This window comes from Vitis riparia, chromosome 7, assembly GCF_004353265.1.
Source record: "Vitis riparia cultivar Riparia Gloire de Montpellier isolate 1030 chromosome 7, EGFV_Vit.rip_1.0, whole genome shotgun sequence".
Classification (NCBI taxonomy): Eukaryota; Viridiplantae; Streptophyta; class Magnoliopsida; order Vitales; family Vitaceae; genus Vitis; species Vitis riparia.
In genome coordinates this window covers 6,858,481-6,885,209 of record NC_048437.1, presented here as the reverse complement: position 1 = coordinate 6,885,209, position 26,729 = coordinate 6,858,481, and the positions used below count along the sequence as shown (strand labels likewise).

Sequence of the window (26,729 nt, the reverse complement as noted above, 5' to 3'; positions counted from 1 at the left end):
ACAGCTCCCTAATTGTTGTTTCTTGTGTGGTTGTGAAGAGGAAACTGTAAATCACATTCTCATACACTGTATAGTGGCAAAAGTCCTGTGGGATATGGTCTTTGCTTTGTTGGATGTTCAGTGGGTCTTTCCAGAAACTGCAAAGGAGGTCTTATTGAGTTGGAGGGGCCCTTTTGTAGGGAAAAAAAGGAAAAAGATATAGAAGTCTATCATGTTGTACATTTTTTAGACGCTTTGGAATGAAAGAAATAGACTAACTTTTAGGGGGGGAGTGATAGCAATTCAGAAACTTAAAAATTTTTTTGTTTGTAATTTATGGTGTTGGGCTAGATTGTATAGTGGAGAGAATTCGCCGTCCCTTATAGGCTTCTTGGAGTGGTTAGCCTCCAGCTAAGGGTTGGTGGGGTTTTTTGCTTTTCTTTTTGGTTGTAAGGCTTAGCTGGCTTGTATACTCCCTGTATACTTTGTGGCTTTTTTGCCTCTTTTTTATATATTTTTTTTTTCGATAAGTAAACACACATATATTAGTAAAGGCAAACGCCGCAAAGTACACAGGGAGTATACGAGGCGACGACGGCCTCACAACAAAGGACCAAAAAACAAACAAAAAACCCACCAGCCCTCAGCTGGAGGCTAGCCACTCCAGGAAACCTATAAGGGAGCGAGACTCCGCACCATTATACAACTTTGCCCACCCCCACATATTACAAACAAAATAATATTTAATTTTCTGTATAGCTAACTCGCCCCCCCTAAATGCTAATCTATTCCTTTCTTTCCACACCGTCCAAAAAATAAATAACGGTATGGATCTCCAAATTTTCTTCCTCTTCTTGCCCACAAAAAAACCCTTCCAACTGATAATCACCTCCTTTACAGTTTCTAGAAAGACCCACTGGGCTCCAAACAGGCTAAGAACCATCCCCACAACACACTAGCCACTGTACAATGAATAAGAAGATGATTTACATTTTCCTCCTCACTACCACATAGGTAACACCGGTTAGGCATCTGCCATCCTCTCTTTTGAAGCCTATCAATAGTAAGAACCCTCCCCCAAGTAGCTTCCCATGCAAAAAACGCTAACTTGGAAGGAACGTTCTCCACCCAAACTCCCTTTTTGGGAAACATAGGGGTACTATGGCTGGTCACCAGCCCATACGCATCCTTGACTTCATACTTCCCATTTTTTCCCCCCTTCCATACGGCCAAGTCTTTCTCCAAGGTAATTCTTTGACTCCTTAGGATTTGCAGCAATTCGTCAACCAAAGTCAGCTCCCAATCATTGAAGCTTCTGATAAACCTTAGGTTCTAGCCTCCTTGGCCAGCAAACTGGTCCCATAAATCCCCCACAGTGGCACTTTTTTGGGCAGCCACATTAAAGAGATTAGGGAATCTCCGGGCCAGCTCCACATCCCCACACCAAGTGTCCTTCCAAAACCTGATTTTGGTGCCTTTTCCAACCTTAAAAATCATATTGTTCCAACACCAATCTGCTTCTTTCATAATCTCCTTCCATAGTCCAACACCAAACGCCCCATTTGCTTTTTTAGTTCTCCACCCAAATTCCTCTTGCCCATATTTTGCCACAAGAACACGCTTCCACATCTCCTCCTTGGCACGAGCAAATCTCCATACCCATTTTCCAAGAAGGGCTTTGTTCAAAAGGACTAGTTTCCTCAAGCCAAGCCCCCCCTTCTCTTTGCTCACACACACCCTCTCCCAACTGACTAGGTGTGCTTTCCTTTCCATACTTCCCCCTTCCCACAAGAAGTCTCTTTGCAATTTTTCTAGTCTTCTCGCCACTACCTTAGGCATACGGAATAGGGACAACTGATATAATGGCATGCTAGCCAGTGTACTCTTTATGAGGGTGATTCTACCACCCTTAGAGAGATATTGCCGCTTCCAAAGGGCTAATTTCCACCTCATCCGTTCTTCCACCCCATCCCACATGTAACCAGCTTTATTTGGCGCACCCAAGGGCAGCCCCAGATAGGTTGATGGCAACTGCCCTACCTTACATCCCAGCTCCACAGCCATCTCAAGGATCTCCTCTACCTCCCCCACTGGGATAATTTCGCTTTTAGCCAAATTAATCCTCAGCCCTGAAGCGGCTTCAAACCAGCATAAGGTTCAGCTTAAACAGGTCATATCTTCTTTCTTAGCCTCGCAAAAAACTATGGCATCGTCCGCAAAGAGGAGGTGAGAGATACTAACAGCCTGCCCCCTACCCCTCTGGATTCTACATCCAGTGATGCAGCCCCCTTCCACAGCCCTTCGAATAAGAGCACTCAGCACCTCCATTCCCATGATAAACAAATATGGAGATGGAGGGTCGCCTTGCCGAAGACCCTTAGAGCTAGGGAAGAAACCCATTGGCTCCCCATTTACTAAAACTGAGAACTTGGCAGTCGATATGCAGCTCCATATCCACTCCCTCCACTTAGCCCCAAAGCCCATTTTCTCCATTACCCTCATCAAGAACTGCCAATTGACGCTATCGTACGCCTTTTCAATATCTAGTTTACAGATCAAGCCCTTCTTTCCTTCTTTTTTCCATGAGTCAATCACCTCGTTTGCGATTAGAGACGCATCCAAAATCTGCCTTCCCATGACAAACGCGTTTTGGTCTGAAGAGATCACTCTATCCATCACGTTTTTAATCCTATTGGCCAGCACCTTAGCCAATAGTTTGTATAAACCGCCCAAAAGACTGATCGGCCTGAAGTCCCCCAGCTCCTCCGCTCCTCCTTTTTTGGGGATCAGAACCAAAAACGTGGCATTGAGACTCTTGAGAAAAGTCTTATGCTCATGGAATTCCTTGAACATCTCCAAAACCTCCTCCTTCACAAACTCCCAGCAGAATTGCCAAAAGGCTCCCGTAAAGCCATCCGGACCTGGAGCCTTGTCCCCATTCATGCCCAATAGGGCCGAGTGGACTTCCTCTTCCATGAATGGCAGCTCCAAGATGTCCACCTCTTGTTGGTTAATCTGATTCAAATTTAATCCCCCTATATCTGCCTTCCACTCCGAGTCTTCCGTTAATAACCGATGAAAGGCGTCTACTATTCCGGTCCTAATTGCATGCTCCTCTAACAGCCAGGCCCCACTGATTTTTACTCTTTCCATGGTATGCCTTCTTCGGTGCGCGTTTGCCATTCTATGAAAATACCCCGTATTTTTATCCCCTTCTCTTAGCCACAGCTCCCTAGATAGCTGCCGCCAGTGAATCTCTTCCAGCTTGACCCACTTAGCATATCCTTCTTTTGCTTCTTTCTTTCTGGAAAATTCCTCCTCTGACAGCCTCCTCTCACTTTCCACTTGGTCCCAATAGTCCACTTGCTGTAAGGCAGCCAATTTATTACTCTCCAAATTCCCAAACACCTCCCTGTTCCAAATTTTTAGGTTTTGTTTAATCCCCTTCAGCTTTGTAGCCAATTTATAGCTAGCCCTACCACTAACCGACATCCCCTGCCACCAACTTCTCAAAAGATCTTTAAATCCTTCCACTTTTAGCCACATGTTCTCGAACCTGAAAGGTGAGGGGCCTCTTCTTTTGCCACCCCCCTCGATTGTGATTGGAAAATGATCTGATATAGGCCGAGATAATCTCTTCTGAGTCACATTGCTGAACTGGTCAAGCCAACTGGAAGAAACCAAAAATCTGTCTAGCCTTCCCCAGGCTTGATTATGCAGCCCCCCACTCCACGTGAAAATGCCCCCTTGAAGGGGAAGGTCAATAAGCTCAAGGTCATCCATAACCTGAGCAAACCTCCTCATAGCTGGGGTCACCCTCCCTTGCCTGCTTCTTTCTCGTTGCGCGAGAATAACGTTAAAATCACCCCCTACACACCATGGATCACCCCAAAGACCTCTCACTGCTCCGAGTTCATTCCAAAAACACTCCCTATCCTTTTTGGTAAAGGGGCCATACACACCCGTGAACACCCAGATTGCCCCATTTTCCACAGTTCTGAATTTACAAGAAACTGAGAAAAGGCCCTCCTCCCACTCCAGCAATTCCAAGGACCTTTTGTCCCAACAAATCAACACACCTCCAGCTGCTCCAGCAGCTTCAAGAGATCTCCAGTCTAAGAATCTCCCCACCCCTAAGCTTTTCACCACCCCATCAGTCATTAACTGAATTTTTGTCTCCTGGATACACACCAAGTCCACCCTCTGTTTTCTAACCACAGACTTAATAATCCTTCTTTTATTAACGTCATTTGCACCCCTCACGTTCCAGCTCATCAGCTTGAGATTCATTAACCCAACAGTAATTGGCCCCCTCTACTTTTCAAATGACTGTTCTTCTTGTCCTTCCCCTTGTATTTGACTGAGCATTCCAACCTTTTGAGCTCCCTCTCAAATTTTGTTTTCTCCAGTAACCCTTTGCTATGTATCCTTTCCCGTCTTTTCCTAATTTTGGACAAAAAGTCCAGAATCTCCCTCTCCAGTCCTTCTATTGAAAATCCCAACAGCTTGCTAAACTTAGCCAAGCTGCTTTCTTCCCAATTAATCTCCTTCTCACTCCTTGGGACCTGGGGTCTAGACAAGGCTGGATTCCATTCCGGGTTTTGGACCTCTAAAGCGTCACAATTAATCGCAATCAAATCCCAACAGCCCTCTCTTTTCGCTGAATCCCCCCCTGAACCTGTAACTTCTATTATGTTTTCTTTCTGGCGGCTCACCCTTAAATCCCCAGAAAGGTCGCAAAACTCCCTCGCCGGAGTCCGACCAAAAAAAGAAGAAGAAGAGAGAGAGGATTCCCCAACCCTTAGATTTGAAGAGGACCCATACCTGAATGCTTCATCCACGATCTCTCTCTCTGCCATGGAACACTGGGGAGCCGGCATCTGCTTTCCATTAATCTCCTTCTCGCGACACTTGATGAATTCCCATTCCATTTTTAGGCCCAAATCCTCTTCAGGGTCTATGCCCATGAACTTAGACTGCACTTGGCCCAGAAAGCCCCCAGCCGAGACAGCAGGCCCATGGGGCAAGAGCTCCATTCCTTCGGGGGCCCGACCCTCAGCCGGCCCACACTCTAGCCCACCTGCATCCAGTCCAGCCCCTTTTGAAAGAAATGGGCCTTGCAAAACTGGCCCGTAGTCCCGCTTCAGGCCCACGAGGCCAAGCCCCGATCCAAACGAGCTTGACCCATCACCCGCTGGACCAGAGCTCTGTCGGGCCACCCGCCCGACATGGGCCCATTTTTCAAACACGTCCCCCCCCTCCCCTCCCACCTGCTCTCCCGTCACATCCTCTGACCGACGCTGTTCCTTGGTTCCAACGCCCAGCTTCTCTCCCACACACCATCCCGCGCGTGGATTACCATCACCCCTGACCTCCCCTTTCTGCTGCCCAAAATCCTCACGGCCATCCCCCTGTTTTCTCCTTAATGTCGGCGGAATCTCCCACCATAAGGATACGACGTACATCTCCCCCTCCACCCCAATCTCCAGCGAGCTCGGCAAGGTCCCTCCGTTCATCTTTACCTGAATCCTTGCTCATTCCAAGTCCTCTTTCCTTTCCGTTAGAGGATCAATACCTACGAAGCCGCCGCACTCGTCCCCCACTCTCCTCAGGATCGACGGCACCCACAGCGAGATTGTAAGCCCCAGGATCCTCACCCACGCATCTTTCCTCTCTTCATCCTCTGCAACGCATCCAAATCTCGGACTCCACATCTCCAAGCCCAGATGGGTCCCTCCCACTGATCTCACCCCCGCGGCAAGAACCCACTTAGCTTCTTCCACCGTCTCAAATTCCAGCAGAGCACAGCCCTTTCCCAATCTAGCCAGGCCTAACTTACCTTTCAATCCTCACGCTCTTGCCGCTGACCACCCCAACCTCGCTAGGTCCTCTTCTCGTGCCGAATTAGGGTTCCATTTACCTATCAGAAATTGCTTCAATCTGTTCACGTTGTTCCGTATATCCTCCTCCTTTATCTCTACTCTGGCCCTTGCGGAATCCCTGAGCCCAGAGCCCCTAGCCACCTCTACATATGACCTACCTGACTCCCTTGCCCCTTGTTCCACTACCTTTTCCTCGCGCCGAAATCCTGCCCACAGAAGGGACTCCACCAAAGAAACCCATCCTCCCTTTTCCCCTCTCCCTTTTGGTATACAAATACCAAATCTCCTCTTTTCCTGGTCCGTCACCCCTAGGCGGATGAAGCTCCCGGCCCTGTTAGCCTCTCTTACCAAGGAATAGGTCCTCCCTTTTTCTTTCCAGCCCTTCTCCCATCTTCCATCTTTTCCATCCTTCGTGCACTGGATCAGCCCTTCTATGAGTAATCCCACACTCGCCGACCCCAGCCGAACCCAAGACACTACCCCTCCCTTGCTTTCCGATATAATGGCATGGCTCTTGCCATTTCTCTCCTCAGCTACTACTTCGAACTCCTTTGATTCCACCACGAAGCTATTTCTCTTCCTCTTCCCTCGATTCTCCGCCCGGCTTTCCCCTTCTCCGCCTTCGCTCGCAAGATCGCCCTCGCTCTCTCTCATACTTTCGTACCTTTGTTTGCCTCTTTTTTATATATTCTGTGCTTATTTATCAAAAAAATATTTGGAGATTAAAGCTGATGGCTGAATCAAACACTCAACAAAGCTAGAACTCGAGCTTAATAGCTGATTCAAGACCAGGTGGCTTCTAGAATGCTCTAACCACGTTGCCATCAGAATCTCTGATGGACGAGCAATCCCATTAGGACCTAGATTGCCCATTGAGCAATCATGAAAATTAAGTTTAAAGCAACCTACCATGGGCGGAATCCACCCACTCAATCCTCAGCCCAAAGTTTCTCCTACTATTCATACTTCAGTAAAATTGTGCTAAATGGAGTGCTGAAGAATTTATTAGCAATTGAATCCCTAAATAAAGCATAGAAGTGAACAATATCCCACGACTCCACAGACCTCCACATCTCAAGACAAACAACCTAGGGGACAACAAACAAAAAAGCCTACCAAAACAGTCTCCACCTAGGTCCGCTACCAAATATTTTCTCAAAATTATATTGGCATTGATATAATTTCTAATTCAAGACATTTTCCTAAAATGACTCCAAATCAAATATTAAGTAACAAGAATGTGAAGATTGTTTCATGATATGAAACTATGTTATTAAAACTTCATTGAGAACTCAACCGAAAGGGTCTAGAAATGGAATGGCAGATTCAACCCAACCTGCAAAGAACATAAATCATGATGTGACAGCAAGGTTCGAGTACAAACAGAAGAACGGAACAAATCAGCTAGCATACCAGCATCAAAAGCTTGTTTGCTCCATCTGAAATGGCAGCAATGCTGTCATATTGTTCTGGATCAAAGTCATTCAAAGCAGCGGTAAGATATTCTCCTGCTGGAGTTGTCTTTACTTTTTCAGGGTCAGACTTAACCAAAGCACCTGCGCCTTCAGTCTTATAGGTGGTCAAAGCCAAAGGAGAGACATCCGTTGGACGTCCTTTAATATTATTATCGTTTCTGTCCAGATACGGTAATAGAGTTAAAAGAGCAACCAAAACAATGCACAAAAAGATTACAACAACTATCAAATCTGACTAGAAAGCATACCTCCCCATATCCCGAGCGTGAACATTCATCAATCCTTTGGAAGGTGAACTTGACATCTGTAAAAACATCAAAATAAGAAATCTGGAATCACAATTATATGTAAATGAAATCACCATCACTATAAGTCCCATACAAAATCATTAGAGAAAAGACATTCATGAGAAGTGAAATGGGAAAAATACACTAGCTTCACTTGACATCTGGTGAAATTACAAGGAACTCCCCTCATATTTGGAAAATTACAGAGACCTGTCCTGTTTTAAAATTATAATGACTCTGTTTGAAATAGTATTCACAAAATTCTTTAGTTAGAGCTATTGTACTCTACTAAATCAAACACATAACAAAGGAAAACAGGTTTAACCCTCTAAAAAATGATCAAAAGCATCAAATGGTATATTTAAGAAAGATGTGACACTGGTTCTTTAGGGGGTTAATCCAGCCTTTCTGTTACTCCTTTGCCCGACTAAAAGTTAAAAGGAAAAGTGTGTTTTCATATACTCACACGAAAAAAAAAACCACAAAATAGGAACCCAAGTTTATAAAATACAAATTTCAAGTATCTATCTAAAATAATTAGCATTTCATGCATTTTTTTGGTCAAAGGTACTACCTTTAACCATTCAGGTACTACCTTTTAATGATATAAGTATTAGTTTTGACCATCTTAAGTATTACCTTTAACTGTTAAGTGTATGAAACTTGAATTATTTTTAAAGGGTTCCTATTTTGTGATCATTTTTACATAAGTGTACGGAAACACACTTTTTACAAAGTTTTAAATACATATCCCAGAAGCATTTTGGCAATCCTATTCCAAACAGCATTGGGAAGGGAAATCCATTAATTTCACCAAATCTCATAGGAGATCATTTTAACTTTCCCAAAGAGAAATAAAGCAAAAAATATGGATAGATGAACAAATTTATCAGTGAAATAGATTTCTTAAACTGATTATAAAAATAAATAATTAGCATAGTTTTGGTAAATTACCAATTTTTTTCATTTTCAAAATCCATATAGTTTCCATTGTTGGTAAATCAACATGCTCTTTATTGTTTTTAATACATCTCATTTCTTTCTACTATGAGGAAAATGTATGATTCTCAGAACCTGACCTTGTTTATTTTCAAATTCAGCTACAAACTCTACACCACCTTATCACTACAATTTAAAGGAACATGAATTTTCCATTATAGGTGCCACTTCACAAGCTTTGAAGTCATAAAAATTAAACTTAGAAGATGCATAGACATAACATATGATACTAATATAATAATTTAGATATACAGCAGTATTTATCTACATTTTAATGGTTGGTTTTTTACATTGAAATTTCAGAGAATTTCATGACTTCATGTAATCATAGAATTCAGTCAACACTATAAACCAACACAAGCGAATGATACATTTTTTTAATTCAGTTGTTCAAACTTCAAAGCCCAACTTTCAATCTTATAAGTGAAGGAAATGGTGTCTTTCACACAATTTTTCAGGAAAATAATAAATAATTTTTATATTAATAGCTAGGATGTGGTGTCTTCACAGAAGGATGGAGGAAGGATGGTGCAAAGAAGTCTTCTAGTGCTGAATATGGCATTCCTTAGGAAATGGTTATCGATATTTGCTGGTGCAAGCAATATTGTGAGATGGCATGGGATTGGTGCATTGAGATTGGCAGGAAGACTTATATGGTTGTAGCCTTTGGAAAGCCATCAACAGATGTTGTGGAGAATCTCAAGCAAAGATTACCATTTGCATTGATCATGGCCAATTGATAAAATTTTGGACAGAAGAATGTTGCGGAGAGACAACACTAAAGGATTGCTTCCTCACTCAGTTTGCCATAGGAATCCATTAGAAAACATAGGTTATGGATTATTGGGATGCAAGAGGAAAGACAAGGACCACATGGAATCTAAGGTTTAGGAGGAACTTATTTGATTGCAATTTCTGAGCAGGATGTGCATTCGAGTAAACATTGTAGACAAGTTTATATGGAAGGCTCCCAAACCCTAGTTAGGTCCTGCTACAAATCTCTAGATCCTAGATGTCCTTTATCCTTCCTTGCTAGAGAGATTAGGGCCCTATTTAGGATAACTTTTTGTATTTGATCTAGCTAGAAGTTGAAGCCGAAGCCAAAACCAAAACCATATTCAAGGGACAATATTTGTGTTATAAAAATTTTATTAAACATGAAATAGCTTCTTACATAAATGAAATAAAGCTTCTAAAAAAAGCAACATTTTCCTAATTTCCATATAAAACTCTTTTTTAAGTCATATTCATGTCCAAAAGCACTTACTAAGCTTTAGAAAAAAAAATGTTGATGACTCCTAAAAAGCCAATCCAAACAGGACCTCAGGCTTCCAAGATTAGCACCTCTGCTTGGGAAGCAACTTGGGGAAAAATTCCGGTGATTATATAATAAAAAGGTATTGCTCATGCAAGAATCAAGAAGAATTGGTTGCCACATTCTCATCCACTCTGAGTAGTCATCCAACAGTTGATCTTTGGTTTTTTGTTTGTTTTGGGAGGTGGCATGTTTCCTTCTGAGAAGTCCATGATGTTCTCATTGGGTGGCAACCAAATCTCTTGGATCAAATAAGAAAATTGATATGGAAGAGGACCCTTTTATGCTTATTTTGAAATTTGGACCATTTGGAAAGAAATGAATAGAAAAATCTCGAAAACACTGAATGTGCTTTGTTGGTGGTAAAAGATACTTTTTGATGTCTTTCTTCATTAAGCCACTAGGGGATGGGAGTCAACCATTGCTTGCTTAATTTTGTAAATAGTTTATGCAGGAAGTTGTTGTAGGTGGTGTTTTTTATGCTTTCTTTCTTCACCCTTGTGGGCCTTATAGCCTTCTATGGGTGGGGGTTGCATCCCCTTTTTTGTTAGGCACCTTTTAATATGTATTATTTCTTTTTCCTATTAAAAAATGCACCTTTTGCATTATTAATGCAAAAGGTTGTGATCTTGAGAACTGGTGTTGTTTTTGCAAATAGGATGACATGTCAACTAATCATATTCATGTCCAGTGTGTGGGGGTGATGCATTATCTTTGGACTGAAGTGTTCCTTCTGTTTGTAGTGTTATTGTTGTGTCTCATTCAATAAAAAATTCAGCATTGTCTTGGAGCAGTAGTTTTGTGGGAAACAAAAGAAGAAAGTCAGGACAACTGTTCTACAATGCATTTTTGCGCACAACCAGAAGAAAGGGATCAAAGAGTCTTTTGTATTAAAGTTTGAAGATGTTTTCTTTAAACTTCATGTTTGTGGCCTATGGACTCCCTAAGTGAAAGGATATGGTGCTTCTTGATTTTGTTGATAGTGTGTTGGTTTGAGTGTACAACTAGCATTCTTTACTGGGCTATTCCTCTTTTCTTTTCTTTTCACTGTGTCAGGGTGTTCCCTTGTATACTTTCTATTTACTTGAATTTACCTCCTTTCAGGTGCTTTCGTACATGTCCTTTCTATCTACTTAACAAAAAGAAGAAAAGGAAAAAAGGGGGGAAAGCTAATTAACTGTACACTTAATTGTGATAATCAAGATTCATATCTTACAAAAGTACAATGGAACTCTGGTATGGAACGACAATCCTTGAAGCACAAATTAATGAAATTTTAATGTGATATGACACATTTTGACAACCTTAATTAGCGGAATGCCTCTAGTTCAATGTAGAATAACACCAGAAACTTCCTAACGGCAGATCATGGGAGCTACATTAGACGAGGTGAGGACTAAGGTGGGAGTTAGCTTACTGATTACTCTTGACTGGGGTTAATCTAATTAAAAAATAAATAAAAATATTGATTGAACCTAAAATTACTCCATATGTACATGAAATAAACAAGCTCTTAGCAACTGCTTATGCAAGGTCTGGGGAGACCACAATCAGAGAAAAATCTCTCAGTGTGCATGGGAAATAAATATGCATACTTATGACATATGTCCTATAATCAAGCATAATGAACACAGGAGTGTTGATGTAAAAATAACAAATTTGGAACAAATTTGGGGGAATGTTTTCTCCTATGCTTGAAGAACTGCACATTCTTCCTCTTTAAGGTGATTTTTTCTAATATACGAGGGGCAAACCATGCAACAAAAATGCAAATCATTATTTTAAGAATTGGGATTTCTTACACACTTCTTGCATACCCCCACCCTAAACCACTGCCAAGAAATTAATAATAATAATCATAATAATAATCATTTCAAGGATTTAATTAAATATATTTGGTGCAGTGGAAGGTTTGTTTCAAAATGAAACAGAAAAACACTCGAGAACAAACACAAAGATCACAATAGGATCTGAAAATTAGGGAATAATTCTGAAAAAATATATTGAACTTCTCTCTAACAATTACAATGAGCCTTTAAATAATGTTTGTAATGCAAAAATAAAGGAAATAATTGAAATAGGAAACCAAAATTGGAAACTAGGAAAACTAGGAAAGAAATAGGAAACTAATAATGAACCTAAAATAGAAACTAATAATGTAGAAAATAGAAACTAACCTAAAATAGAAATTAATCTAAAATAGAAACTAATGATGTAGGAAGCTAAAAATAGAAACTAATGATGATTGTGTGCTGCGTCAATATTCATAATGAATATTAACAAAGATAATGAAATGGCTTCAAAGATAGTAAGCTACAATGTCTATAATACCAAGGGAATGGAATACAAGTTAATAATGGGCTCTTCCTTTTCATAAATGTAAAAAGAGTGATCATAAGTAAAAGGATGCCAAAAGGAAGGGCGAGTTATCGGCTCTTCACTTCCAACCAAAACATCTATGACCATGGAAACTAGAAACTTTAATAGGTATTTAAAATGGTCTTAGAATTCATAACCTTTTAGTCAAAGTGACATGATATTGCTACGAAATCAAAAGATATATTCATGTCAAAAAGCATAGAATATGATTAAAAGACCTTTCAATGCCTATCAAGAAAAAAAACGATTTAAAAGACCTTTCAACCTAGAACTTCCAAATGTTCCAAAAACAGCAACTCCGGGCTATGATATAAATGTTAAACTTACATTATGACTGCCCTCTTCAATAAACAAGAATTAAAATCATTGAGAGATTCAGTAACAAGGATTCAATAACAAGAACATATAACGTAATAAAGAAATGAATGAAATGTAACAACAAAAGTATATAACTAATGTGATATGGTGAAAAAACAATTCTCAGCAAAATAAATTCATATCATAACAATACCATATTACGATTATTTTAATGAATACACACAACCTGGGGTGGACCGGTCGAAGCTGCTTTCTCTGTTAATCTATCAAACAACTTCTCATTCTCTTCATGCAACCTCTGCAAAACAACAACTTGCTACATTCAGGTTTGAAAATAAAAATAATTAAAAGTTGCAAGCCATTTTGATTTTTGTAAGGAGTTGAGAAGGCAGATTAAAAAAATGAAAATGAAAATGATAAACATTCAAAAGGTTCATTTTGGACCATTACAGCCATCTCATAATCTCTTCCTTACTTCCTAGGAGATCTCAATACTAACAACAAGACAGGCTGAAGTTCCAAATGAAATATAAAGACAACAGAAAAGGACGACACTACAGGATTCTACACCTTCAAACTAAACAACAAAAATTTGCAAAAGGCTTGCAGCAATAACCCTTGATCATTATCAAACAACCATTTGAACAATACTACCTCAGCACAAGGAATTGTAAAGAATAGCAGACCTCAATAAGTGCATCACGCTTTAAGAGTTCTTCTTCAAGTTTCTTGGTAACAGCTGAAGAATCCATGACATCCCCAGTTGATTTGGGAATTGACAGAACCTCGGGCCCAGATTCTGCTCCGAACACTGACTTGGCTTCTTTAGAATTAATGGCTTCCATAAGTTTCAATTCAATGGCTTTAATTTCAGACTGCATCAGAAAGGTTAACAAAAGCCTACTTAGATGATGATACAGGAGTATAGAAGGAAACTGTATTGATCAGTAAAACAGAAAAATAAAGTGCAACTATCATAGTTAATGCAAGGTTATCATAGACCACCTCAGTTGCAGTCTTATTGTACTTAAAAATATAAGATAAATGCCACTGAAGCAGAAGATTAAACTACTCCAGAATAAAAGAAGTGTCAAACTAATTAAGTAAAAAAGAAACACACTAAAAAACATCTGTAAAGTATCTGTGCCCAAATTAATTGATAGTTAAGCTTAGTAAAGTTAAACTAAATCCGCCTACCAATATAACTCAACTGCCAGCCCATCATAAGGCACTGTTACACATAGCCCAAAAAAGAAAGCTGGAAATGTTCCAAATAAAAATTCAAGGTGTTTCTCATCTGCCCAGAAGAATCTGGAAGCTGGAATCAGAAAAACTGTTCAGAATGGTGGCATGATTCTGGACTAAAATTTCTATTCATTTGCAACCCAAATAACTGATTCAGTCCTTGTGGAAATGGAATTCCAATGCATCCAATATTAATCATCTAAATACCCAACAAAAATATTCTCTTTTTCTCTTCTATTTGTTTGTGAAGTCCTATCTCTTTTGCAGCAGCAGAAGACTGGAACTGCATAGGTTTTAAGGTTGATGCTTCCACATCGGTCAACCTGCATGCATAATACTCCATGCACACTGGTTTATCAACTAGATCATATTAGATGCCAGATGACTGTTGGAAGTCAGACCCTTAATAATTATTTTTCTCCTTTTTATCCCATTAATCATCAAATATGATGCTGGATGGTTGTTAGGATGTCTTGATGTTTCCACCAACATCAACATCTATAACCATAATGGAACTAACTCATACCCCTTGGGCAACCAATGGAGATATCATAGCAATGGTTAAAAGGAGCAAACAACACTAATAACTGAAAGAAATATTCCACATTGTACATAAAGATTTAGAATCTCAAATATACACTTCCAGATGAAGAAAATTTAACATGAGACCAACCTGCAAGGTCTGAATTGTTGAATCTCGTTGTTGTATCTGCATTTTTTGGTCTTGCTCCAACTGTAATAGTTGAGCAACTTGATTTCTTAGTTGAGAATTTTGTTCCTTCTCTATTCTATGCTTATCTGCAAGCATATTATTTTCTGACTGCATAATAGGAAAGGCAAATATCTTAGGGGCATGCCAACTGATATAACAACATGGTCTATTTTATAGCACCATTGAGAAAAGAAAATAACTTTACAATATGCCAATCACATGCAAAATGTTTTATGCCAACATGGTCTATTTTATGGCACCATTGAGAAAAGAAAATAACTTTACAATATGCAAATGACATGCAAAGTGTTCTATGCCATAACAGCCATAGAATCGGTATGAAAACAGTTTAAAAAATACCTTTTTGTTACAACATCTTGATGTACTCAATGAAACATCAGATAGGCATTGCTTGGTGCACTAAAGCACAAGGCCTCAAACAATTTGAGGAAGGCGCCCAAAAAGACACATAAAAATAGAGTAGTAAACTTGTAGGGTATAATTTTAATAAAAAAAACTTTAAACCAAAGAGAAAAAAATACAATTAACTCTTTTAAAACTTATGAGTACAACTTAATCATATAAATCCAGTTCACCCTTTTCATATATGGGATAAGCATCCATGAAAATAGACATTAAAAGTGGCATTAACCATATTTCCTATGCACATAGAAGAAAAGAACTGTCCTACAATGGATCATTTAAAGAGGAAAGGGTGGACAGTGGCAAATAAATGTTTTCTTTGTCATGAAGAGGAAGAATCGGTTGATCACATTCTCATCCATTGTGACAAGACTCGGGTTGTTTGGCATCTTTTGTTTTCTTTGTTTGGTGTGTCTTGGGTGTTGCCCTCTTCAGTGACAGAGTTGCTCTCAAGTTGGCATGGGTCATTTGTGGATAGGAAAAGGAAAATGGTTTGGTAGGCTACTCTTTTGTCTCTTTTTGAATGGTCTAGAGGGAAAGGAACAGTAGGGCATTCAATAACAAAGAGATTTCTAATCAAGGAATTAAACTTGCTTTTCTTTGTAATCTTTAGGCAAGTCCAAATTGTTTATAGTTCTAGGTTTTTCCTTCATTGTACATTTTGTGGATTGAGTAGGGGCTTGTTGAGGGGTGTTGTTTTTTGTTAGTCCCTCTTTCTTTTTTTGGTGGCACTGTCAATGCCCTTTGTATACTCCCTGTGTACTTTAGGGTGCTTTTTTTACGTTTCTCTTTTTTCTTTACCTGTCAAAAAAAAAAATGACCGTCCTACGATTATAGTTCCCAATCAGAAGTTGCTGGCAATGACTCTACTGTGGAAGAAGTGCCTAAGTGGAATTATAGGATGGTAGAGAGTGCCTCAGCTTGAGAGAAGTGCAAATTCAACCACAGGAGGAGATTAGCTGAATGAAAGTATGGCAGTGACATAAGATGCAAGTCATATCCTCTTACAATCCCCACAGTTCTTCTATGAAGGCCCGGGCACTAGGACTGCAGATGTACCAGGCCTAGATTTTGGTGTTGTTGAAATTCATTAATTGAAATAGATCCATGCCCAAGGCCTAGTTTGTGTATTTGAGATGAGGCCTGAAGTTCTCTGCCAGGAACATGGAAACCCTCACCTGGCAGTATCACACACTTGTAAAGCTATTCCCGGTGGCTCCAGGTCCATGGCCAAAAGGGAAGCATGTGGCTGCCAGGGTAACAAACCCTCCAGACCTCATGAACAGACTCAATGAGTCAGACAGGCGTAGGATTCACCGGTGGGGGAGTGCATGCCTCAGGATTCATGTCTAGAGGAGATGGACCACCATAGATTTATGTATTGTCTCCTGACACCACATGGCAAAATTCAACAGATGTGGCATCATGAGGTTGTCCCATTTGCCTCTTCAAATTGACCAATCTATAAAAGATTAAAATAAAATTTAATAGTTCAACAAATAAACCATTCAACATGGGACCCAACCAAACTTCATCAGACAGGATAGAATTGGAAAAAGCAGATCTCATAGATAATATACTCAACCAAAATCAACATAGTTTCTTATTTAAGCAGTATATAGACCTTCGAACTGATAACTAACAGTTTGCAGGAAAAAACTTAGAACTCACTAAATGAAGATTATGAAAATACTGTTGAAAAGAAAATATCTAGTCATTGCAACATGCCATCAAAGAACTGGAGAAATATACAAGAACATGATGTCACAAACCTTCAAATCTGACTGCAAAGTGAAAGAAACTTTCCATGCCTTTTGAACTTCATTAAAGAGTAGGACACACTGATCATTTGCATCTTTAAGTGCTTGTTTAAGTCCCAAAACCTCTTGCTTTAGATCATGGATTTCCTTCTCTTTTTCATACAACTCCTTGCGTGCATCATTTGCCTACAAGATCCATCACAAACTAAATTTCAGAAGAAAGAAATATAAGTTTCAAAATATGATAGATGTAATGCATCAACAAGGCACAAAACCTTTCAAGAATGGTAATAGAAACCAAGTTCAGAAATGAATTATATTTCGTCAAGTTGGCAAGTTTATACCGAAAAGGAGGGCAAGCTCAAATCAATCACAGGTTTGAACAATACTTTGGTTTGCCTTTCTATTATTAGTCCTCTTTAGCACTTTGACTCTCTCTTTGGTATAAGGTCTCCCCCCCTCTTCCCTTCCCTAACATCCAAAATTTTGCATGTTTCAGATTTTATATATCAAGTGGGAGTCCAAGCAAAGCCCTCCAGCCCTTCAAAATTGAGTGATTTTTCATAAAATTGGTTACAAGTTAAGAAAGAAAATCTCGGATAATATTTACAAGGCACAAGTTGATGAAAGCCAAAACATATGCATAATTTTTGAGTTTCAAAAGCAGAAAAATTCTAAGAGTAACTTACAACATCTCTCCATTTCTTAATTGTATCACGATTTCCAAGACTTAGGACAGCATTTCGAGCTCTGGCAGAAAAATTGAGAGACGATAATGTCTCAGGCAAATTTGAAACATTTGGACAGATGTTAACAATCAGCAATGTTATTGAGCTTCCACCTACAGAAAGAAGAACATCATTTCAAGAAACAAGAGATGGCATGACACTTTAATCTTAAATGAAAATAAATAAATAAAAATCAATCAGTATCAAAAGAATAATGATATCTATAATAAAAAAATATCGTATTGGATATAAAGGGAAATTGAGAAGGCAACACTCATTATTATTTAGTTATAAACTATGCAGAAGAATCTCATAAAATCTACCACCCACCACTTCTGGGGTGCACTTCTAGCATATACTGCCTAGACTAGAAAAATCATTTAACAGTTGACCATCTCATAAGTGGTCGGAAACTCATTCCGAGTAGACACAAATGCAAAGGCAGTACAAATATGTTTTCCATTTATCACTTGGAGTTCCTGGTAGTATCCATTAGTTATTTTCAAAGATTAAAATATCAGAAATTATGAAAATGTCAAGGGTTGGATTTTATGGAAATATCAGTATGGGATAGAAATCAGGACAAAAAATATTGATGGGACAGAAATAAAACAAAATCACAGAAATGTTGGAAATAAAGCTCCAAAAATTAATAAAATAAGTAATAATACACATTGAAGTTGTTTTATTGAAAAAAAAAATAATATATATATGATAAAATTTGTGTTCAATAACAATATATAAAACTTGAAAATATATTTAATAATAAAATGATGAACTATCTTGTTAAGGATATAAAATAAATGATGATACAAGTAAAATTATTTTTTATTTAAAATTATTTATAATTTTATTATAAATTTATATTTATTTTGTATTCAATTAATCATAATTTTTTTTTCTATGGCACAGTTTTGATAGTTTTTATATTTTTATATTTTCAATAACAAGTGAAATGCAATTCGAATGTTGCATGGACGGAAAGTTAACTTATATATAATTTTTTTTTTTTATCAGAAACGAAGAAAAATATATTAATAGAAGAAAAGATACAAGAAAAACAAGAAAAAGAGAAAAGACCAAGAGAAGGATGAGACATCCTTCCCACAAAAACAAAAACTGAACAACAGAGAAAACACCCAACTATAGAAAACTAAAAACAAAGAAAAACCCCAACACTCTCAAACTTTTGAATCGCAAACCGCAGACCAGTTAACTTATATATAATAACTGTGCAACTTTTAATGAAATCACTGGTTATTTCTTGTAACCATCAATTAGCTGTATCAGGAGACATTATGGAGGTATCATCAGGACGTCCATTTGATTTTTAGAGCTTTGAATAACATAACTTTCATTCTCTTATCAAACAACACAATACAACAAAAAACATCTAAGATACTGTGCCCAAAGGAAAAACATTGGAGCAATCAGGCAGAATATGCAAAACAAGGGAGGTAAGATGGTTACTGTTCTTACTATAACTCTTATTATTAATTTTATATGAAAATGAAAGTCTTATTGTTACTATAAGAACTCTATGACTGTGATGGAGTAACATAATTGACTCATGCACACAAGGAGCACTGAATACCTAGTGAATCTGCAAGTACTTTTGTAAGCATTGAATTTTCATAAGGAACAACATCCTTGTTTGCAGTCAAAGAAGACAAAACATCACCCAACCTACAATTACAACATAAAAAGCAGTGAGAATATTGTGCAGGATGATGAGTAAATAAAGAAAACATGACAACCATGCTTGTGGAAAAATTTGCTCAAAGAAATGCCAGAAATTGAACAACCAAAATGGATTTATAGCCACCTACTATTTCCAAGGCATTTTCTGTATGAAATCGAAAGCAAGAAGATTTAGTAATGGAGCTTAAAGTACAAACAAAAGGTTTTGTACTTATCCATCAAGATAAAAATGGGCTTTTCAGTTTGCCATTTGCACTGCTGGAAATGCGAAAAGCACCAGTTCTTTAACCAGCAAAAAGCATACAACAAAAATCAGCAAATGAACCAAAAAATAGATTTAACTAGTAGATAATGAAAATTGTTTAATGAATTTAAACTGGTGGTAGGTGGCGACACTTCACATCCCATCTTAAGTATGTATGGAAAAGTACCTTACTTAATAAGCAAGCAATCTTAAATGCTGATTAATGATAGTATTGCAACTACTAATGCTGTACTACATACGCTGAAAGTGATTTCATGACATGCAGTAAGTCGGTTACACGCTCGCCACTATCATCCTCCACCACTAAACCTTCACTCCCAGCCAAGTCAACAAGAGAAAGTTTGCTGTACAGGTTCTCTCCAGTGATTGAATTGTTATAACATATATGTATGGTGGTAATCCTGAAAATAGAAAGACAAGGCATCCACGTACATGAATCAGAGAATAATCTAGTAATATTATACAGATAAATAAAAGACACATATATACATGAGATAAGGATATATAGCACCACCATACTTGAGATTAAATTTGAAGTATATCAAGGTATATAACAATAGAAGTGACTGATTAAATTATCAATCAGAAAATTATTGCAAGCATCGCCTTCTTGGAGACCAATAAGATCCATCATTTTTTCAAAAGGCAATCAAGTTTATTTTTTATAAAATATTCTTACAAATGTTCAAAATTTTTCCTCTTGAATTTAACTTTAACTATCTCATCTAAGAACTAATTGGTGCCCAATAAGAGTAGGCCAAACCTTTTACAACATTTGACATCACCATTATTAGAGCGACCCATCATCGAGCCTAAGACCAGCATTGTTGCACCCAATAATACAACCCCCCCCCAAAAGCCTTGCATGACGCTACCGTGACTTGAACTTGAACCAGTGACTCTTGACTTTGATACCAAATGTTGAATTAGGCTTTGACCATCACATCTAAAAACCAATTATAATTAACCCAAGGTTTCATAAAACCTATATTGATGATAATAAAACAAAGGATTATGATTTAATTTCGTATTTGAGATTACTTGAGATGGGTAGAAATTGAAAGAATTTTTGGAACCTCAAAAATCAAGTTAATGGCATCATTCAAGCAACAACATCAAGAAGAGCCTCAAGCTAAATATATATGAACATTGTAGAAAAATTATGGTTGGATTGATATGAGAAATAATATCAGCTTGATGTGTCCAGTCACTCAAATTTAATTAAATTTTGAAGCATTGTTTTTATCAAAATAATGTGAATTAAAACTGCTATCATCAAGTTGATCAATACGATTGACTTTGTAATACCATACGAGGAGATATGTGAGTGGATATAATAACTTTTTTATAGGTGAACAAGAGAGGTGTGAAGCAAAGTAGGAGCACTACTAAAGCACTGTCCAAGAGGGTTTAGCTCCTCTACAACAACCTACAACTAATTATGGTTACAAGACCAATAAAACTCCTCCACTTCACCTTAAAGAAACAATCAAATTTCTCTATTCAAAAAGTCGAGTATACTCAAAATCAACTAATTGGATGGGTCTAGCCATTTAGTTTAAATCAAATTCTTCAAATAGTGAAAACAACTGAGATCTCTTGAAGAGTATGGAAATCAGATGTTTGTCATACAACCAAGTTTATTTTTTATCCCTCTTGATCTTCTAAATGGAATCCAAAGCTTGAAGAATTAAAATCCTTTCTTAAAGCTGGTTGATTATTAATGGTTAGTTGAACTATTTGCCCAACCAAACTACAGAGGAACCAACTCATGCTAGAAATAGAATTCTGAAGGGAAAGAGGCCCTCCTCCCTTTGTGCTTCTGCTAGTGAAGCCTTCACAAACACTTGTTTGAGCTCTATCATTAGATGGGAACCTTATATGCAAGTTTAGGTGATGAACTGAGAAGACCTTTTCATTTTTTTTTTGATAAGTTTTTTTAATGAAGCAATTTCCCCAGAGAAGACCTTTTCATTTTGCTCACCGACTCCTGAGAGTTATGTCAGGTTAAACTTCAATCAATGCTTTTTGGGTGCCTCAAAGCAACTAGGAATTGGAGGACTGTTTAAAGATAATTTGGGTACAGTACTTAAAGATTATTCTAAACCTATTGAGGCTAAAATTCTAGCTCTTCTAAAGGGTCATGTGCAAGCCAATGCTTTGACCTTTCCAATCTTCTAGTGAAGGAGATTCCACCCTTATCGTTCGTGGGTAACTAAGGAGGTTTGATGAATGACTTCACTAAGTTTTTGATAATGCTGAAGAGTTGAGGTGTTCTTTTTGTTAGGTTCCTCATTTAGCCAATGAAGTGGAGGATATTTTAGCCAGAATAGGAGTAAAACTTTTGTTGTCTTTTTTTTTTTATTGTAAACAACACAAAGATATATTGATAGAAAAAGAAGTACAATAAGAAGGATGAGAAATCCTCCCGCCAAAGACAACTAAATTACCGGAAAATACACAGAAAACAAACGAACTCTCTATAAAGAACCAATCCTTATGGAGTACACACCGCTAACCAATCAAGTTGAATCACATTAAGGGAAGTCCCCTTAAATGCCTTGGAACAGAAAGCCCAAAAAGAAGCAAGGAAAACAATAGAGTCCCAAAGAAACTCTGAATTCCTTACTTTATCCTCGAAAATCCTCGCATTTCTTTCCTACCACACAACCCGAATTAGAGCAATGCTCGCAGCTTCCCACAAAACTATCCCCCTCTTAGAAGTACCAAAACTTTTAAATTTGATGGACATCATGTTAGATATGCTCCTCGGGGGAACCCAATCCATCTTAGCTAGCTGAAATAACCTGTGCCACAACCCAATCGTCAAGAAACAATGAAGAAAAAGATGATGTGCTGATTCCTCATGCTTCATGCACAGAATACAAATATCAGGATTAAGGGCTTTGTAGGGTCTTCTCACTTGTAGCATGTCATTAGTATTCACCTTCTTGTGTGCCACTAACCAGACAAAGGACTTCACTTTGAAAGGAACTTGAGAATTCCAAACGAACTTTGAAGGGAAGTCCTGAGGAGATCCAGAAAATTGAGATAATGCTAGAAAGAAGGATTTGACTGAAAAAAGCCCTGAAGAGGATAATGGCCAGAATCTGGCATCTGGGACCGAAGGAAATAGATGCAATTCATCAAGTGACCGCATGAGGCCTTCTAAGTCCTCTATCTCAGAATCTGACAGGTTACGGCAGAAATTTAAATTACAAGAGAAAGGACGAGTAGGACCGAGAACTGAAGAAATAGGAATGTTTTTATCCACGACCACTCTAAATAGTCTTGGATATTGGGTTCCCAAAGGTTGGTCCCCCCACCATAAATCTTCCCAGAAACGAATTCTTTCCCCGTTTCCTACCATATACCGAGTAAACAAGGAAAACTCCTAAAAGACTTGTGCAATAGCCTTCCAAGGACAGCGATGTGACCATCTGACTAAAGTGTTAGCATCCCAACCATTGGAGTGTGAACCATAAATGCTTAAAATGACCTAATGCCAAAGAGCTGAACCGTCTCTAGGATACCTCCACAGCCATTTCCCTAGAAAAGCGAGATTCCTCAAAGAAATATTCCCAAAACCCAAACCCCCTATTGCCTTCGATTTGCACACAACATCCCACCTCACTAAATGATCTCTTTTGCTTTCCCCAATCCCTGACCATAAAAAAATCCCTTTGCAACCTCTCGATTTTTGCAACCACTGAAGCGGGTAGCTTAAATAAGAAAAGGAAGTAACATGGCATATGGGTAAGGCAAGATTGGATAAGAGGTATCCTCCCCCCGAAGGATAAGTAGGCCTTTTGCCACCCATCTAATCTACTTGAGATTCTCTCAATCACTGGATCCCAAAAGCCACACGCCTTAGGATTCACACCCAAAGGAAGACCCAGATAGAGTATAGGTCAGTCGGACGCCTTGCAATCAAGCATCTCAGCCAATCTTGAAAGATGAGTCTGATCAAGATTGATGTCATAAATACTACTCTTGTCAAGGTTGACCTTGAGCCCAGAAATGTGCCCAAACACTAACAAAAGACTCTTGAGAGTCTGCAACTCTTCCTCCCTTGTGTTAAAAAAGAAGATGGTATCATCAGCAAATTGCAAATGAGACACCCTAGTTCTGTTTCTACCCACCCTGAAACCCTCCAATATATTTCTTTCCTCTGCTCTCATAAGCATCCTACTCAGTACATCTGCGACTAAAGTAAACAAAAAAGGGGATAAAGGGTCACCTTGTCTTAATCCTCTCGATGCCTTAACCCACCCTTTAGCACTACCATTCACCAAGATTGCATAAGATACCGAGGATAAACATCCACTCATCCATTTCCTCCATCTAGGACTGAACCCCTTCTTCTCTAACACATGATCCAAAAAATCCTACTTCACGTGATCGTAGGCCTTTTCAAAGTCTATTTTGAAGACGACGCCTTCCTCCCCTGATCGTCTTCTCTCGTCCACTATCTCATTCGCTATAAGAACCGCATCCAATATTTGTCTCCCTTGAACAAAAACGCCTTGAGTATAGTGGATGGTCTCATGTAGAACCCCTCTTAGACGCCCTGAGAACACTTTGGCTATTATCTTGTAGAGACTAGTGATCAAACTAATGGGTCTAAAATCTGATATTTTCTTTGTCAAACTCTTTTTGGGTAATAGAACAATGAAAGAGGCATTAATGCTTTAATTGATAATTCCACTCCTATGAAATTCTGCGAACACTCTCACCAAATCCTCCTTAATCACATCCCAACAGTCTTGGAATACGCAATAGTAAAGCCATCAGGCCCCGGAGCCTTGTCCCTATCCAGCTGAAAAATGGCCTTAGAAATCTCTTATTCAGTGAAAGGGGAATCCAACCTTAACGCACTCTCTTCCAAAATAGGGGACCAATCTAATCCTTCAACACCCCATGACTCTCCTGTAGGGCTCGTGTAAAGCTTTTCAAAGTAAAGTAAGATCTCCTCTGTGATACTTTCGGCATTCTTCAACACTAAGCCCCTCTCATTCTCCAACTCCTTGATATATTTCCTATTTCGCCTGCCATTAGCCACTTTATGATAAAACTTAGAGTTGCAATCCCCTTCCTTAACCTATTTCACCCTAGCTTTTTGTCTCCAATGGATTTCCTCCCTCAAAATTAATTCCTCTAACACCCCTTTTCTCGAGGCTCTTTGACTTAATAATTCAGAAGTGAGACCCCCTACCTGCTCAATGGCATCAAAGTTAGCTAAATCATTGAGGATACTTTTTTTCTTTTCATTAAGCTCTCCAAAAGAAAACTTATTCCACTCCTTCAATTTGGCTTTAACATATTGTAGTCTCCTCATGAACTTATGGCCTTCCCATCCGTTACCTTGAAAACCACTCCACCAATTTCTAAAGTTCTCCTTGAAATTAGGATGTTGTAACCACATATTCTCAAACCTAAAAGGTGTTGGGCCCCACATGAACGGGTTGGTATCCATAACAATTGGCAAGTGATCCGAGGTCCTTCTAATTAGGGCTTCTTGAAGGCCTTGGGGAAAGAGCAGCCCCCACTCACTTGAGTAGAGAAAACGGTCCAGTCTCTTACACACGGGAGACTCTTGCAAATTTGACCAAGTGAATGAAAAGTTCCGAAGAGGTGGGTCAAGCAATTCACATTCTCTAATAAAACTATCAAAGTCCTTCATGCTTGATGTTAGACTAGAACCCCCCAATTTTTCTGAGCTTCTCCTTATGACATTAAAATCACCACCCACACACCATAACGGATAAGTTAGTCCATATATGTCAAAAAGTTTCACCCAAAAATCCTTCCTAAGTGAGGGTGAGGGACTATTTGGACCATAAACAGCGGAAATCCAAAGAAGTCCACAACCATCCAAAGCGAACTTGACTGAGACCGAGAAAGATCCTATTACCACCTCCTCACTACGCAGATTTTTTGAATCCCAAATGATCAAAATCCCACCTGATGCCCCAGACGCCGAAAGAGCAACCCAGTCCTTATTTCTGACCGTCCAGACACTACCCACAAACCTTCTGTCACATTTCTCCTTTTTTGTTTCCTGAATCATTACAACATCCGGATTCTCTGACCTAAGGAAATCTTTAACCATCCTACGCTTATTCCTTGAGCCCAAACCCCTAACGTTCCAGCTGATAATTTTCATGGAAAAACACAAAGACCCTAACCTTCCAAGCCAAAACCACCCGGTCTCAATTACATGTGGGGCCTCTGTTCTTCCTCCTGGAATACACCTTAATGTCCAGAGAGTATAAAACCTCTCGCACTTTAGCCATTTTCTTGGGGGACAAGCCATCAATAAGGAGATCACCCAATGGGGATACCTCAGTATCCCCCTAACTACCTAACAACAGATTGGAATCCTCCTTATGTGACCTGACATTAGACTTCCTATGGGTAAAGCTCTCGTAACTTTTGTTGTCTTTTACAAAGGGGATTTTTTGCCTCCCTGAATTATAATTAGTAAATCTTTGGATTGGTCTTGGATTCTTCCCCCCCTTTTTTTGTTTTGTCTCTTCCTCAAAAGCACAGCTTGTGTTGCTCCTATTTGTGGAGTTTTGCTTCTTGTTTTTTCAATCAGATTCTGTATACCGTCGTATTTAATAAAAACGAATTAGTTTTCTTCCTGATAAAATTAAAACACAAAAACAGGAGAAGAAGGAAATAAGGAAAACTGAAGGGAAAGTCCTTGATGTTTTTATTTGACAGAAATGACTCAGTTTTCTTCCTGATAAAATTAACCAATATCCAATTCTGAACTTAGTGGCCTTTGATAGGGAAAAATGAGGTTTTAACATACTTCTCACTACAACTGTTTTAAGTAAAAGCATGATCATAAGTTGGACAAACACATTAATTGAATATAATGCAGCAAGTATAGGCAGAATGCACCCCATCTAAGAGGACTTCAGAGAGGCATAGATTAAACCATACAGATGAGAGACGTTGAACTTTAATACATCAGCTCCTCGACTCTGAAATGCTGCTTTTAGGACTCTAAAGAAGTCACGAGGATTATCAACTTCTTCCTGCACAAGTTCTATAAAGGATTCTGGTGACCCCATGCGGATCTTTGGCAAACTGTTTCTTGATTCTGAGAGCAAATCCCTTGTCTTTAAGAACACAACAGGGGTATACCATCAAAACATTGTAAGTTGGTCAAGCTCAAACCATCATCCAACATTTAAATAAATAAAAAAGGGTATTCACTAGAGCATGATTTGGATGAACAAAAGAAGTG

General features: G+C 38.7%; 1 protein-coding gene across 1 annotated transcript in view; it reads right to left on the bottom strand.

The window, feature by feature from the left end:
• The window catches only part of LOC117918725 (kinesin-like protein KIN-14B), a 41,198-nt gene that overhangs the window by 10,768 nt on the left and 3,701 nt on the right, over positions 1–26,729 (bottom strand). The window contains exons 7-16 of the mRNA XM_034835581.1: positions 26,423–26,601; positions 19,708–19,869; positions 19,097–19,188; positions 17,464–17,615; positions 16,787–16,960; positions 14,553–14,699; positions 13,321–13,509; positions 12,861–12,932; positions 7,585–7,640; positions 7,275–7,494 (exon numbers count right to left, since the gene is read on the bottom strand). Coding sequence (XP_034691472.1) covers positions 7,275–7,494; positions 7,585–7,640; positions 12,861–12,932; positions 13,321–13,509; positions 14,553–14,699; positions 16,787–16,960; positions 17,464–17,615; positions 19,097–19,188; positions 19,708–19,869; positions 26,423–26,601 — 1,443 coding nt within the window. The remainder of the gene's footprint in view (positions 1–7,274; positions 7,495–7,584; positions 7,641–12,860; positions 12,933–13,320; positions 13,510–14,552; positions 14,700–16,786; positions 16,961–17,463; positions 17,616–19,096; positions 19,189–19,707; positions 19,870–26,422; positions 26,602–26,729) is intronic.